General features: G+C 36.9%; 1 protein-coding gene across 4 annotated transcripts in view; it reads left to right on the top strand.

Moving 5' to 3' along the window:
• Nucleotides 1-17,848, top strand: part of LOC144436090 (cilia- and flagella-associated protein 74-like) — a 60,956-nt gene that overhangs the window by 24,512 nt on the left and 18,596 nt on the right. For 3 of the 4 annotated variants that reach the window (XM_078124774.1, XM_078124771.1, XM_078124772.1), the window contains exons 14-26: nt 565-654; nt 1,584-1,707; nt 2,435-2,484; nt 8,009-8,183; nt 8,375-8,530; nt 9,278-9,480; nt 9,846-10,096; nt 10,912-10,999; nt 11,305-11,478; nt 12,194-12,327; nt 12,644-12,920; nt 13,500-13,658; nt 14,346-14,369. In XM_078124774.1, coding sequence (XP_077980900.1) covers nt 565-654; nt 1,584-1,707; nt 2,435-2,484; nt 8,009-8,183; nt 8,375-8,530; nt 9,278-9,480; nt 9,846-10,096; nt 10,912-10,999; nt 11,305-11,478; nt 12,194-12,327; nt 12,644-12,920; nt 13,500-13,658; nt 14,346-14,369 — 1,905 coding nt within the window. The remainder of the gene's footprint in view (nt 1-564; nt 655-1,583; nt 1,708-2,434; nt 2,485-8,008; nt 8,184-8,374; nt 8,531-9,277; nt 9,481-9,845; nt 10,097-10,911; nt 11,000-11,304; nt 11,479-12,193; nt 12,328-12,643; nt 12,921-13,499; nt 13,659-14,345; nt 14,370-17,848) is intronic. The other variant, XM_078124773.1, reaches the window with a different exon arrangement.

Here is a 17,848-nt window from a genome sequence, read left to right as displayed (position 1 = left end):
GGTAATGAAAACAGTGCAGATACATATTTACTAGTCAAGATAAGTTGGTAATGAAAACAGTGCAGATACATATTTACTAGTCAAGATAAGTTAGTAATGAAAACAGTGCAGACACATACTTTACTAGTCAAGATAAGTTGGTAATGAAAACAATTCAGACACATACTTTACTAGTCAAGATAAGTTGGTAATGAAAACAGTGCAGATACATATTTACTAGTCAAGATAAGTTGGTAATGAAAACAGTGCAGATACATATTTACTAGTCAAGATAAGTTAGTAATGAAAACAGTGCAGACACATACTTTACTAGTCAAGATAAGTTGGTAATGAAAACAATTCAGACACATACTTTACTAGTCAAGATAAGTTGGTAATGAAAACAGTGCAGATACATATTTACTAGTCAAGATAAGTTAGTAATGAAAACAGTGCAGATACATACTTTACTAGTCAAGATAAGTTGGTAATGAAAACAATTCAGACATGTACTTTGCAAGTGATGAAAATGTCAAGATTTACAGAATTAGATAAAGTATCTGTTGTTATTTCTAATTTCTATAGATTAATGAAGATTTGGATGGTGAAGTTGGTTTTATGGCTCAAACTGGACCTTTTATTATCCCATTGATATGTAGTACCAAGAAATGTGATGTAAGTATACTAACTGATATGTAGTACTAAGAAATGTGATGTAAGTATACTAACTGATATGTAGTACTAAGAAATGTGATGTAAGTATACTAACTGACATGTAGTACTAAGAAATGTGATGTAAGTATACTAACTGATATGTAGTACTAAGAAATGTGATGTAAGTATACTAAATGATATGTAGTACCAAGAAATGTGATGTAAGTATACTAACTGATATGTAGTACTAAGAAATGTGATGTAAGTATACTAACTGATATGTAGTACCAAGAAATGTGATGTAAGTATACTAACTGATATTTAGTACTAAGAAATGTGATGTAAGTATACTAACTGATATGTAGTACTAAAAAATGTGATGTAAGTATACTAACTGATATGTAGTACCAAGAAATGTGATGTAAGTATACTAACTGATATGTAGTACTAAGAAATGTGATGTAAGTATACTAACTGATATGTAGTACTAAGAAATGTGATGTAAGTATACTAACTGATATGTAGTACCAAGAAATGTGATGTAAGTATACTAACTGATATGTAGTACTAAGAAATGTGATGTAAGTATACTAACTGATATGTAGTACTAAGAAATGTGATGTAAGTATACTAACTGACATGTAGTACTAAGAAATGTGATGTAAGTATACTAACTGATATGTAGTACTAAAAAATGTGATGTAAGTATACTAACTGATATGTAGTACCAAGAAATGTGATGTAAGTATACTAACTGATATGTAGTACTAAGAAATGTGATGTAAGTATACTAACTGATATGTAGTACTAAGAAATGTGATGTAAGTATACTAACTGATATGTAGTACTAAGAAATGTGATGTAAGTATACTAACTGATATGTAGTACTAAGAAATGTGATGTAAATATACTAAGTGATTTAAACCTACTTGTCTGTTTTCCCCACACAGTTGTCTGTGGACAAAGCATTGATAGACTATGGCACCCAGGTTATTGGTGAAACTTTGAAGAAAAGTATAACATTGACTAACAAAGGAGCTTTGGGGACAACATTTGAATTTCTTAAAATAACTGGTAAGATGATGGTACTTAATATGTATACATTCATACATTTATTGAAGCCATTTCAATAGTATACATTTCCAATGCAAGAGAGGAATTAAAATATGTCTTTGTTGTAAAAATAGACTAATAAAATTATATGGAAGAAATATGCACAATTCTCCCTGCTGTACAATGCTGATTTGTAAGTTAGCTACCCTTAGACAGGGACCCTATGAATTCAATGTATCCTTAGGCAGTTGAAAGGCTAAAGGTTAATGAGTTGACGTCTCACTTGCTGAGGAATAGAAAGGTACATCCCAGAACAACATACAGAAGCTACCAGTGAACACATTAGTTCAGTATATCAGACTGACTAGAATTGGACATGGGTTAGACTCATACATGTATTTTATTAGAGGCAAGGGCTAATTTTCCATCCCAGGTCAGTATCTTGACACTTCCCAATGTGTATCATGCCAACATGTTATTGAACACAGTTCCCAATATGCAACTAATTTCCAAAATACAGTGACAGATTTCTTTCCTGTTTATTCATAATACTGCGTTAATACCATAGTAATAGTGTAATACTATCTAAAATGGTAGTTTCATAAGATGATACTCTATGAGCTCTGTCAGCTTGTTACATGGTCAAATTCATCTAGTATAATGAGTGTCTTAAACCAAATCCTATTTATATACAGATTAAGCCTTTCATTTAATCTAATGTCAATATTATATGTATGATTATTTTCAGGCATGAGACCTCAGACAACAACCTCTGCATTGGCATCACTTGGAGGAATGGTAAGTGAACCGATCTTCTGCAGTACAACATAACCAGTTGAAACAAACTGACAACTCACCTTAATGACATTTAGCCCAACTATTTATATCATGCATTGCATCAAGCCTCCAATTGGTCCAACTATCAATATCATGCATTGCATCAAGCCTCCAATTGGCCCAACTATCCATATCATGCATTGCATCAGGCTTCCAATTGGCCCAACTATCCATATCATGCATTGCATCAAGCCTCCAATTGGTCCAACTATTTATTATCATGCATTGCATCAAGCCTCCAATTGGTCCAACTATCCATATCATGCATTGCATCAGGCTTCCAATTGGTCCAACTATCCATATCATGCATTGCATCAAGCCTCCAATTGGTCCAACTATCCATATCATGCATTGCATCAAGCCTCCAATTGGTCTAACTATCCATATCATGCATTGCATCAAGCCTCCAATTGGTCTAACTATCCATATCAGTGTTCTCCCCAGGATTTTGTCACAAGAGGGGGGAATTGTTGCTGAGCGGAGCGAAGCACTGCGTGCGCTTTGCGCACGCTGGGGGGTGGTCAGGAGGGGGGTGTCCCCCCTCCTGCCTAGGAACTTTTGCAATTTGCATCTTGAAATGGTGGCTTTTGGTGGCACTTTATTTAGCCATTTTAACCCACTTTAATCATGTGAATTTCAACACAACTGAAGTGTCAAAGTGAGTTTTGATATCTTAATGTTTAAATAGTGACAGAATTTAGCCAAATTTACCTGTGTCAAAAAAATAGTTTTTTAATAGTTTGTCCTAAATAGTTACTCAAATAGCTCTTTTTAACACAAATGCTGAAAGAGTGTAACAAAACAAAATCTTCAACTTTCTGTAAAAAATTGCAGCAAATTTCAAGATGTTTCAGGACAGTTGTAGTGTTTACTACAAATGAAATCCATTTTCAAGAGCTTCATTGCATCATCACCATACCACTACCAAAACAAACAAAAGTCAAACACATAAGGGTGAAGATAACTTTGCCTTTATGCATAACAGCCGAGTAACTTGTCTCACTTTTGTGAGAATTCTCCTGTCTTTGTAATTTCCCCATTGGTGACTGCTTGTTCAAAGTAAACAGTGTCAGATTTGGTGCATCTATTGATATTCCCATAGTGATTCAATTCGTCTAAATGTACTGTTTTCTAGTTGACTTCTCATTAAATTTATCATTTAATTCCCGGACTTGAGAACTGCTCAGAATGACGGACCAGTATTTGCGGTGACGCAAAACCATGCGTATTATACCGTACGCAATGGAAATTAATTTTATGCATATTTGATCGAACGATCCGTATCCTATACGCAACGAATTTTGTTACATTTGCCATACCCCTCGACTGACGATCGTACTGAGTGAGAGTCGATTGTTTTTATTTTGATACATAATATTATTATAGACCACTAACGAACTTGTACCCTGGCCCTGTTACAGTCAATGTAAAAAGACGCAACACTAATGTTGCAATTTTTGTTGCCATTGTTGTGTCTAACTGGAAAATTAATAGTACATGCCAAACACAGCTGCACATGTTCAAATGGACACTCAATACGTCACGCTCCCACGTCAAAAAAAAACTCACACTGTTAGACATGCCTAGCCATGATATAGTTCTCTTCAGCATGTTCAGTTTTTTTTACGAAAACAAAAATAGTCGGTGACAATACGGCATGGCAGTTTCAGTTAGTACAGGTCTTTTTTGAAAGAAGGCGAAACCGCTTCGTGTCACTATGGCTGGTAATGAAGTCAATCAAAAGAAAATGAAATAAAACGAATCGGAATACATAGTTTTCAAGTGGGACAGGTATCGACAAAACTTTCTGCTACGACGACTCACTAAGATTTTGAAAGGTCAAAGATTGTACTATGACGACACATGCAACGTCCGAACTATTAAACTAAAGGGAAGGGACAGAGGGGAATTTAGCGTTCAACTTCAATACTGACGTAGCCATGGAAAATCTTACTTGCGTGTTTTTATATTAAGAGAAGCAATTCATAGACACAGCGACTCTGAAAACCATAGATTTTGTAGTACATTTAGTGTACACGTAAAAACAGACCGTTCCGAGACTTTTGTCACGGCCCACCTATCCATGAACAATGGAATCGCCCACATTGACACCACGTGTTTATCTGTGTTGAGGCCATCGCATCTCACCCGATATCTCCGTAAGTTCGATCGTGGTTCGAGTTTGATGAAAGTATGCGTGAATGTGATTCGCACGAAGTTTGACATCAGTGACAGTAGCCTCTTTACTGAGATATTTGACTTTCCAAAATGGCGACCATGAGATCGTAGCGAAACCGCGAGAGAAGTAAATCGTTTTGCCCCGTTTGTTGAAAAAATATTCAATTCATTTTTTTCCCGTCAAAACTTACAAGGGGGCGCCAAGAATTTACAAGAGGGCGCGGCGCCCCTGTTACCTTGTTCAGGGAGAACACTGCATATCATGCATTGCATCAAGCCTCCAATTGGTCCAACTATCCATATCATGCATTGCATCAAGCCTCCAATTGGTCCAACTATACATATCATGCATTGCATCAAGCCTCCAATTAGCCCAACAATCCATATCATGCATTGCATCAAGCCTCCAATTGGCCCAACTATCCATATCATGCATTGCATCAAGCCTCCAATTGGTCCAACTATCCATATCATGCATTGCATCAGGCTTCCAATTGGTCCAACTATCCATATCATGCATTGCATCAAGCCTCCAATTGGTCCAACTATTTATTATCATGCATTGCATCAGGCTTCCAATTGGTCCAACTATCCATATCATGCATTGCATCAAGCCTCCAATTGGTCCAACTATCCATATCATGCATTGCATCAAGCCTCCAATTGGTCCAACTATCCATATCATGCATTGCATCAAGCCTCCAATTGATCCAACTATCCATATCATGCATTGCATCAAGCCTCCAATTGGTCCAACTATCCATATCATGCATTGCATCAAGCCTCCAATTGGTCCAACTATCCATATCATGCATTGCATCAAGCCTCCAATTGATCCAACTATCCATATCATGCATTGCATCAAGCCTCCAATTGGTCCAACTATCCATATCATGCATTGCATCAAGCCTCCAATTGGTCCAACTATCCATATCATGCATTGCATCAAGCCTCCAATTGGTCCAACTATCCATATCATGCATTGCATCAAGCCTCCAATTGGTCCAACTATCCATATCATGCATTGCATCAAGCCTCCAATTGGTCCAACTATCCATATCATGCATTGCATCAGGCTTCCAATTGGTCCAACTATCCATATCATGCATTGCATCAAGCCTCCAATTGGTCCAACTATCCATATCATGCATTGCATCAAGCCTCCAATTGGTCCAACTATCCATATCATGCATTGCATCAGGCTTCCAATTGGTCCAACTATCCATATCATGCATTGCATCAAGCCTCCAATTGGTCCAACTATCCATATCATGCATTGCATCAAGCCTCCAATTGGTCCAACTATCCATATCATGCATTGCATCAAGCCTCCAATTGGCCCAACTATCCATATCATGCATTGCATCAAGCCTCCAATTGGTCCAACTATCCATATCATGCATTGCATCAAGCCTCCAATTGGTCCAACTATCCATATCATGCATTGCATCAAGCCTCCAATTGGTCCAACTATCCATATCATGCATTGCATCAAGCCTCCAATTGGTCTAACTATCCATATCATGCATTGCATCAAGCCTCCAATTGGTCCAACTATCCATATCATGCATTGCATCAAGCCTCCAATTGGTCCAACTATCCATATCATGCATTGCATCAAGCCTCCAATTGGCCCAACTATCCATATCATGCATTGCATCAAGCCTCCAATTGGTCCAACTATCCATATCATGCATTGCATCAAGCCTCCAATTGGTCCAACTATCCATATCATGCATTGCATCAAGCCTTCAATTAGCCCAACAATCCATATCATGCATTGCATCAAGCCTCCAATTGGTCTAACTATCCATATCATGCATTGCATCAAGCCTCCAATTGGTCCAACTATCCATATCATGCATTGCATCAAGCCTCCAATTGGTCCAATTATCCATATCATGCATTGCATCAAGCCTCCAATTGGTCCAACTATCCATATCATGCATTGCATCAAGCCTCCAATTGGTCCAACTATCCATATCATGCATTGCATCAGGCTTCCAATTGGTCCAACAATCCATATCATGCATTGCATCAGGCTTCCAATTGGCCCAACTATCCATATCATGCATTGCATCAAGCCTCCAATTGGCCCAACTATTTATATCATGCATTGCATCAAGCCTCCAATTGGTCCAACTATCCATATCATACATTGCATCAGGCTTCCAATTGGTCCAACAATCCATATCATGCATTACATCAGGCCTCCAATTGGCCCAACTATCCATATCATGCATTGCATCAAGACTCGAATTGGCCCAACTATTTATATCATGCATTGCATCAAGCCTCCAATTGGTCCAACTATCCATATCATGCATTGCATCAAGCCCCCAATTGGCCCAACTATCCATATCATGCATTGCATCAAGCCTCCAATTGGTCCAACTATCCATATCATGCATTGCATCAAGCCTCCAATTGGTCCAACTATCCATATCATGCATTGCATCAAGCCTCCAATTGGTCCAACTATCCATATCATGCATTGCATCAAGCCTCCAATTAGCCCAACTATCCATATCATGCATTGCATCAAGCCTCCAATTGGTCCAACAATCCATATCATGCATTGCATCAAGCCTCCAATTGGCCCAACTATCCATATCATGCATTGCAGCAAGCCTCCAATTAGCCCAACTATCCATATCATGCATTGCATCAAGCCTCCAATTGGCCCAACTATTTATATCATGCATTGCATCAAGCCTCCAATTGGTCCAACAATCCATATCATGCATTGCATCAAGCCTCCAATTGGCCCAACTATCCATATCATGCATTGCATCAAGCCTCCAATTAGCCCAACTATTTATATCATGCATTGCATCAAGCCTCCAATTGGTCCAACTATCCATATCATGCATTGCATCAAGCCTCCAATTGGTCCAACTATCCATATCATGCATTGCATCAAGCCTCCAATTGGTCCAACTATCCATATCATGCATTGCATCAAGCCTCCAATTGGTCCAACTATCCATATCATGCATTGCATCAAGCCTCCAATTGGTCCAACTATCCATATCATGCATTGCATCAAGCCTCCAATTGGTCCAACTATCCATATCATGCATTGCAGCAAGCCTCCAATTGGTCCATTGATCAGCATAGCCTGTACTTTAAGCTCTCTAACAATAATGTTACTTGTCTTCATTTTATGAAAATTACAGAATGGGTTAAAGTATACAACATAGATATTGTGTCCAGTGTTCTTTAGTCTAACTCTTACCAGTTAAGTTTAGTCACTTTTATTATCAGTATACCTTGCCTGATAACAAATTGAATCCTTTCTTTATAGACTGGTATTGAAACAGAAAGAACAACAAGCTTTGCTGGTAAGGAGGAAGAAGATAAAGTTGAGACACTGAAAGAAAATGACAAAGCCTCTGAGAAAGATGAGAAGACACCAACACCATCAGAACAAGGAGCTCCTACCACAATACAAGAAGAAGGAGAGACAGTCAGTGGAACAGGTAAGACTGGAGGTTAGTTTATGATAACACTACAGTGAAAAGAAGGAGAGTTTTTGCTCTGGTCAATTACTTACACCAATTTACATCCTGGTATGAAACTTGTCAGGCTGACTGTCACCAAGAAACCGTAAAGTCAACAACAACATTATCATTTCACTGTTGATTAGTTAATACTTGTTGTGTTGTTACAGGTGAAGGTGTTGAAGATGAAGACAAACAAGAACCAGAAGAAAAGGAGAGAGATGAGACAGCACTGAGTGACAGGGGTGTGGATGAAAAACCTACATCAGCTAAAAGTGGTAGAAGTGATGAATTGACTCAGTTCACTGATGGGGTGGATAAAGATGGTATGTTAGATGCTATATAGTTCATTCACATATCATGACTGTGTGTTACATTGGACACATTAAGTAGATTTACTATGAATCAAGCAATATACCACTACACTTGTATTATATTACCCACAAGGCCTTGCATGACTACTTCATCACACATGGTATTGTTTGCATTTTATCAACTCTCACATTCATACATGTTCATTTTATTTTTATTTTTTGTCCCATTTTTCCAAATAACACCAAATGAAGTCAATCATTAATTCCTTACATTTTGTGCTTGAATAAAGTGTCCTACCACTTTCAGAAATTGAAAACTATATACATATTATCAGATACGCATATTTTTAACTTTGAAACATAAACTTAATGGTAACCCAGAAAAGTGTTATTGAATGCGTTGTAGGCGGGAGTATTACTACAGGATAGATTTAGGGGGTTTCAGGTTCAGGGTGTGTTTACATTTCATGGATACTGAACTACCTGAAGTAGGAATTAATAGAGTTTTATATGCCAGTGTATACAAGTTACTGTAAACCTAAATATTTTCACCACCAGAAAATGTTGTGATATTACAGTCTTCAGCTAGTTCTCAAAGACTGATTTTTACTGGTACATTGTTTTCATATGTAAGAAGGTATTAGTCACCACCTATTTTTGCATTTTTGTTTTCTAGTGAAATATTAAAGCCAAAATAAGTAGAGCAAACATTTTCAGGTTTACAGAAATTGTCAATATGTGATTGTTATACTGTTATAGATGTGAGTACTGGTAGTGTACCATTAGATCCTGCAGACTTGGAAGATCTGTCTAACTTAGATGGTATGAAAGCAGGCAGTGTAGTGGCTGGTGAAATAGCTCCATTCTCATCTGTCAAACTAGAGGTTATCTTTGCTCCATCCATCCCTGGCAAAGTAGAAACAGACTTTGAAATCAGATTTATGGATCCATTGTCAGAAACAGTAAGTTTAATCTCTTTTGTTTAGACAAAATATGATAAAGGTTTATTTGACGTGGATGGAATACTTTATTTTTATTTATTTATTTTTATTTTCTTATTGTTGCCTCTTTCCTAATGAAGTCAAATTGCAATGGGATTACTTTTAAATGTACTATTTCTACTTGTCGTCTCATTTTGAATTGCTGAAATTAACATACATTGTAAAACAGCCCATTTCATGTTTGCCAGAGCACAATAACACAAATCTTCACACAATCTAACGTAAGTGAATTTTCATTCAATAGCTCTTCACTACTGATTCTTTGTCTGATTGTGCCACCAAGTGTTTGACTGACAAAAATATCTTCCTTTTGTTTTTATTTACAGATCTCTATTCGTGCCATAGCTTCAGCCATTGATGTACCTGTGTGGGTAGAGAGACAGAATGTGGACCTGAAGATTTGTATGTTTGACAGATTATATCAGGATTCTATCCTTGTTAATAACAGAGCTACTACTGCACTCAGACTTAGATTTGAGGTTTGTAAAGAACTCAGAAACCATCTAGAGTTACTACCGAAGACAGGTTACATTCAGGCACAGTCACAGTTTTCAGCACAGATGAAATTTTTACCCAGGTAAGTTGAGTAATGGTCACTTACATTGACAGTGTAAGATGTGTTATAGATTCTACTTGATGTTATTGCAACTGAAGGACACCAAGCCAGCCATTCTATTTGATACTGTTTTGACTAGGTATTATTCACCAATATTTTTCTTTGTTACGCCAAGGAAAATATGAGTGACCTAAGGGGCCTTGTCACTACGAGTCACTACACAAGTAGTAACAAACCCTTTCATCACAAGTATTTTCCAGCTGAATGAAGAAAATATTGGGGAATAAAATTAAAACCCCTCAAGTATAATTTATGAAAAATCTGGAAAAATAATATCAATGTGGAACACTTTGACTCATATTTTGAGCACCGCCGATCTAGTATTGTAGACACAGGTTGTCGTGACATACAACAACCAGGGTATACAATCCAGATTTTCTGTTCAAAGACAATATCTTGGCTTGTGTATGGTGTAATACCAGAAGTAAACAATCATGTGTTTGAGTTGGCCCTGTACTTCATTTCTCTTGTACCTCAAAATAGACTAGATTAAACTACTATCACAAACAATAATCCTGTGTGTGTGTGTGTGTGTGTGTGTGTGTGTGTGTGTGTGTGTGTGTGTGTGTGTGTGTGTGTGTGATGTGTGTGTATGTGTGTGTGTGTGTGTGTGTATGTGTGTGTGTGTACATGTGCGCGCGTGTGTGTGTGTGTTATAGCATAGAAGTAGGGTCTATGGTTATAGGTATAATTTTATACTAAAACCAATCACAATATCAGAAGTATTACAGCTTAAAGACTAAGTGGTTTGATAAATAAATTCTTTTTATCTACAGACACACATTGATTGAAGAAGGTGGTAGATATTTTGATAATGAAACTGGTGTGTTAGAAGCTCCCATGACTATCAGGGTAGCTGATCAGGTAAGTCACAATATATTATGACAGACCCCCCATGATACGTGAGTGCAAGTATGTCGCAGTCAAGGTATTTGCACAAGCGCTTGCAGTGTTCTCATACTTTCACGAGTGAAAGTGAGGCAGAAAACATTGCAAGCATGAATGCAAATACCCCCGAGTACCCAAACTGATACTTATGTGGCATGGTTTCTGTTATTATTACAAAATGTTATCCGAAACATCAACTGCTGTAATATTTTTTACTGTGCAATTCATAGCATACAACCACTACATCTCTTTAACATTGAGTTTTTTGTGTTGTATTTCAGACTGCACCTGTACCCTTCACTGTGCATGCAGTGGTAACCAACTCTGATATGGAGTTTGATACGGATTTCATTGATTTTGGTTTCTGCAGTATTTATGAGTCTGTAGTAACAACTGTCAAACTAACCAACAAATCTATTTTATCACAAAGTTTTGGTTTTGTTAGTATCCCTGATGTAAGTATAGTCTATGTTTCTTAATTAATAATACAGAACATTATGTGCTCTTCAAATATTCCCAAACTTTCAAGAAAGTATGTATGACCTCGTTAAGGGGTTAGGTAAAGATGACACTCATTATACTAGATGACTTTGACCATGTAACATGCTCACAGAGCTCATAGAACACCTATGAAACTACCATTTCAGAGAGTATCACAGATTGTTTACATTGTTGGACTACAGTATTATGAATATACTGGAAAGAAATCTGTCACTATATTTTTGAAATTAGTTATGTTTTGGGGACTTTTTTGGTGAATATGTCGATGTGATACATGTTGGAAGTGTCGAGACACTGATCTGGATTGATATTAGCCCTTTAATTAGTTCTCATTAAATTTCATGTGATGTGGTTTATGTAATTCACTGTTAATCAGTCTCCTGTCTTATATCAGATATAACACAAGTTTCAAGGGAAGGGGATTACACCACTACATTTTAGGGGCATATTCCTTCCCAGTGTTGGCTAAGGGTAGCTTCACTACAAGGCTATATTCTTCAAAGTGCATTGTAAATTTAGTTGGTGCACCAGATGTGCTTTACTGATAAATCTTTGATCTCTTAAGTACTAAGTTGGGTATATGTATATGAAGTGGTGCTAAGTTCTACATCTTTGCATTACTTACATGTTTTACTAACCAAGATACTAACACTTTCTTTTCTTGTTTAGTTTGTAGATGTTCAACCAAATGATGGATTTGGTACACTACTGCCTTTAGAGACATTAGAACTAGACATCATCTTTAACGCTAAGAAGGCAAAAGACTACAGCTTTGAATTAGTATGTAAATCAGGTATCAACAGGTGAGAGACTACAGCTTTGAGTTAGTATGTAAATCAGGTATTAACAGGTGATAGACTACACCTTTGTGTTAGTATGTAAATCAGGTATCAACAGGTGAGAGACTACAGCTTTGAGTTAGTATGTAATCAGGTATTAACAGGTGAATTTTATACGAGGCCTCAGAGATCTACTGTAGCTGTTGGTTAAAAATACCAGGAAGGAAACACTTATAACATATAACATGAAGTGCCAATGACTGTTTTGAGACTGTGCATTTTTTAAAAAGTGGTTTGGAATGTGATGGACATTAACAAAACTATGTTTATTTGTCAACAGAGATTTCAAGATCCAGTGTAAAGCAGTGGGAGTACATCCACCATTGAAATTATCTCATTCTATCATACACTTTGCAGCTACAGCATTGGATGATACATCCTTTGCCTCATTCCATGTTCATAATAACCATACCAGTGCTAATGAATTCACCCATCCTGTACCTCGTATTGGTACAGGTGAAATTGCACCAGTTTGTCCCACATCATTTGAGTTTTTGGTACCAGAGAACACACCAATCACAGTGTCACCTAGAGTAGGAACAGTTATGCCGGGAAAGGTGAGTAGATATCATATGATACAACAGTGTACTGGAATGTAATGATATTTCAGTCCTCTCCCTAATATTATTTCACCAGAGGACCTGGTCATCAGTAACAACAGAGAGAGTTGTTGTTTTGAGATCTGAAAGGGAGCATCATGGGCCTGGTTGTTTTGATATGAATTGGATATCATTGATTTGTCATGTCACTTGACATGAATGCTTTGACTAAGTTTTTCATTGTAAACTGTAAACTTTGTATAAGACTACCTATAATTCTTGTACATGCCTTTTGTAGGCGTTGCATGTTATCTTTATGTGCAGGCAATATATTTTGAAATTGCACCCATACTTTTACTTCAAATACTTTGTTATTCATGTAATCCAAAGTTACATGTAGTTCTACAAAATTGTATATGTATGACTAAAAAGTAACATGCTTCAAACTGATAGGAGTACAGCATCCCTTGGCTGAACTGAATCACACTTTAGCCTATTTATTTCCATGATATAAATATTTGATAGCGGTACACAGTGATATTCAGCCCCATTTTGTCCCTTATCCAAACTAAATCATACTATTTATTTCCACAATAGAAATGCTTAATATCGGTGAAATTCAGCCCCACTTTGACAGAGTCTGCCATCAAAGAGGAAGGTGTTAGAATGATCACTAGAAACCTAGAGGCCAAAGCTAGAAAGGAGTTTGAAGAAGCCCAGTTAGCAGCAATAAGGAGTTCGGAGGCAGCTGCAGAGGTGAGATTTCAACTTATGAAAATAAATCCTTTTCTCTCACTGTAAGATGATGCAGTCCATATGACGAATCAACTTTCTACACTCTGGTTGATAGAAAAGAACTGTCTACCGATGAAAAACATCTGTCGAAAACTTTTTCTATAACCAAGTTTTTTTGTAGGAATGACTCCTGATACAAGTATTTGATATGTTTGCTATGAGAAGGGGAAGGGGTACTCTGTTTACCATCTATCCTTCAAACTTTGATACTATGGAATACTTTATTATTGCTGGATTGTATTTTGTGAACTGGGTCATAATGACATTTTGGTGTGAGTTGATTTTCAGTTTGTCCATCCATATGTAATTAGTTAATTAATTGATAATTACCTAAACAACAAGACAATAACAACGTGTAATGTCAGATCACTTTCTTGATGTTGTAAGTGTCAATCAAATTGATAAGGACGGCCCACCATTAACAAATGTGACATTGTATGTAAGTGTCAATCAACTCATAGCCTACCTGTAGACTTGAAGGACTAATGATACTGCACTTAACGGACTTTGTGATTTTTTGAAAAAGTAAAAGGAGATATCCAGCAGAAATAAAGTATTCCACTCCATTTCAGTCAATCCACATCGATATTAGGTCCTGTCTGTTTTCTTTAATTTCTTATCCCTCTTTCTGTTCTTTGTTTCTACAAGGATGATGGTGATCCTAAAAACAAGGTTGGTAGGATTGCTGTGTGTTCAAATCATTGCCAACATCTAAAAACAACAAATCAACATCCAAAAATTAACAAATTTATGGTCATAAAAATTGTAATTTAACCCTAAAGGTGTGGTCATTTGCAGTGATGGTGATAATGCTGTTACTAACTATAACATCATGTTGACATTATCAGGTTTAATTTGTGGCTTTCTTTAATAGCTACATTTGTGCTTTTCTCTGTTGCTGTTCATTGATGCAGAGATATTAAAATATGGAATTTTGATGACATTATAAACTAACTACACTGTAACCTTGATTTAAGAAACATAGTATTATAAGGAAATTATAACTTATGACTTCACTATATTTAATAAAATCTTTGATAGTAAGTGAGATAAAATGTGTTGGTTTTATTCACTTTCACTTACCAGTTGGTGAGTAGTACCACCCCGGTGTCAGTAGCCGACCCTCACTGGAGAGACTAGTGCCATCGCACTGAAACGGCTAGTGCCACCAAAAATGATACCCCGATATTTCTCGTTGCTGAACATCTCCCAACAAATAAATCACACAGAACTCTTCAAATGCTTCCATTTTACCTTAAAACACCAAATGGAAGGCTATTATTTAATTTCTCGTGCAGCGCACAACCACTCAAAAAAGTCTCCATAGTGGTGGTGTCACAAGTGTCAGTGTTATTGTGCGTATGCATGACATTGTACATGCCCAGCTGAATGGCTGTCGCTACGAGACTTTTTGAGTGGTTGTGCGCTGCACTTGAAATGAAATAATTAGTTTGCATTTGGTATTATAAGGTAGAATGGAAGTGTATGAGGAGTTCTGTGTGATTTTTTTGTTGGGAAATGTTCAGCAACGAGAAATATCGCGGGTGGTGGCACTAGCCGTTCCAGTGAGGATCAGCTAGTGCCACCGCAGTGGTACTAGACACTCTGGATCGGCTAGTGCCACCATGGTGGTACTAGACACTCTGGATCGGCTAGTGCCACCATGGTGGTACTAGACACTCTGGATCGGCTAGTGCCACCATGGTGGTACTAGACACTCTGGTTCGGCTAGTGCCACCATGGTGGTAATAGACACTCTGGATCGGCTAGTGCCACCATGGTGGTACTAGACAGTCTGGTTCGGCTAGTGCCACCATGGTGGTACTAGACACTCTGGTTCGGCTAGTGCCACCACGGTGGTACTAGACACTCTGGTTCGGCTAGTGCCACCATGGTGGTACTAGACACTCTGGTTCGGCTAGTGCCACCATGGTGGTACTAGACACTCTGAATCGGCTATTGCCACCACGGTGGTACTAGACACTCTGAATCGGCTAGTGCCACCACGGTGGTACTAGACACTCTGGTTCGGCTAGTGCCACCATGGTGGTACTAGACACTCTGGTTCGGCTAGTGCCACCACGGTGGTACTAGACACTCTGGTTCGGCTAGTGCCACCATGGTGGTACTAGACACTCTGGATCGGCTAGTGCCACCACGGTGGTACTAGACACTCTGGATCGGCTAGTGCCACCACGGTGGTACTAGACACTCTGAAAACAATAACCTCAACTTGTCTAATAATAGGTTTACATCATAACAAACAATCGCACAATGTCATACAAACTCAATAAATGATGTTTGTTCATTTAGTAGACAAAAGCCAGCAAACAGAAAGTGATTCTTGGACTATACAGTCATACACTTACTGTATTCCTACAAGTTTCCTAATTAAAGGTTACAGTGTAATGATTAACCCAATTAAAATTTCTCAATTTCAGCAAAAAAAATTCATTGGCATTTATATTGCACTTTGAAGAATTGACATTAATATTTGATCTTGTCCATGCCAAACCAACCAAACACCTTAATGATAATAAACAAATCATTAGGCAAGTGTAGATGTATGGATACATACCTATATACAAGTCTGCTATAATATTCAATTTTTAATACAAAGGTGTAACATTTACCATGATAGCATCCAAATGTATTGCCGTCTGTGCACAATATATGTATTACCATAGCAACCATAAAGCAGTTGAGAGTGTGATGATTTCAAATGTCTTTCAAAATCAAATTTGACCATAATGACTTTGTGAAGAATTAATTTCTTGATAGTGTCTTTAAGATGGTAACACCAAATTCAGTTGTTTCCAAATATATTAGATATGTACATGAACTCATTATATCTTTTTAGAAAATGATAAATATTTATATAGTATGGATTTTGCCTGTAAAAGTGTCAAAGTGTACAAAACTAAGTCTGAACATTGAGTAGCTGTCATTTAGATAAATCTCAATAAAACTGTACAGGTTTACTATAACACTGACTAGCTGTCATCTAGATAACTTCAACAAAACTGTACAGGTTTCTATAACACTGACTAGCTGTCATTTAGATAAATCTCAATAAAACTGTACAGGTTTCTATAACACTGAGTAGCTGTCATTTAGATAAATCTCAATAAAACTGTACAGGTTTCTGTAACACTGACTAGCTGTCATTTAGATAAATCTCAATAAAACTGTACAGGTTTCTATAACACTGAGTAGCTGTCATTTAGATAAATCTCAATAAAACTGTACAGGTTTCTATAACATTGAGTAGCTGTCATTTAGATAAATCTCAATAAAACTGTACAGGTTTCTGTAACACTGCCTAGATAAGTCAAAACTTAAGCCATGTTAGATTTCATTATGGCCACCAACTACTGTGTTAACTTCTAAGCCATGTTAGATTTCATTATGGCCACCAACTACTGTGTTAACTTCTAAGCCATGTTAGATTTCATTATGGCCACCAACTACTGTGTTAACTTCTAAGGGAAAATAAAAGATTGTCAATTTCCTTCAGAGATTTAAAGAACTTTGCTTTTCAAGGAATTTGGCTGAAGGCACATTCTACCTTGGTTGAAGTGTATATAGATCACATTATAAAATTACTAAATATATAAGCATAAAATGAACTGCTATCAGAAAGAGGATTTAATGTTTGTTTACAACGGTACAGGTTATCATAGTGTCAAAGAGTACAAAAGTAAAAAGTAAATTAGATAATCTGTCCTGTCAGATTACTAAACTCACTGATTAGCTTTGACTAAGTTTGTAAGTATTATTAGGTATTCAAAGTATAGGTGTATGTAATAATTTGAGGTCAAATTAGCATTGTGAAATAAAATCTAAATATTCCCCATTCAATAATGCACTGAAATGACTATTTCCTGTCCTGCTGTGGCACATTTGATCAAAGGCTTGAAAGTTTAAATAAAAAGTTCATGAATTAATTTTTGTTTTCATATGTTTGGTGTAATGTTGTGTGTTGTTTTTGATGTTTTGAATGATACTCACACATATTTCATATTTTGCTTGCACCAGCACTGATTTTACCCCCTAATTGATGAGTAAAGCCCAATAACAAATCATTAACACTATAGTCCATTAAAAATGACAATTTTACTTTAACAGAGTTTAAACAAAATAAAATGGAT

Source organism: Glandiceps talaboti, chromosome 6 (genome assembly GCF_964340395.1).
Source record: "Glandiceps talaboti chromosome 6, keGlaTala1.1, whole genome shotgun sequence".
NCBI lineage: Eukaryota > Metazoa > Hemichordata > Enteropneusta > Spengelidae > Glandiceps > Glandiceps talaboti.
The sequence above is the reverse complement of the archived record's forward strand: the minus strand, read 5'-3'. Positions and strand labels throughout refer to the sequence as shown.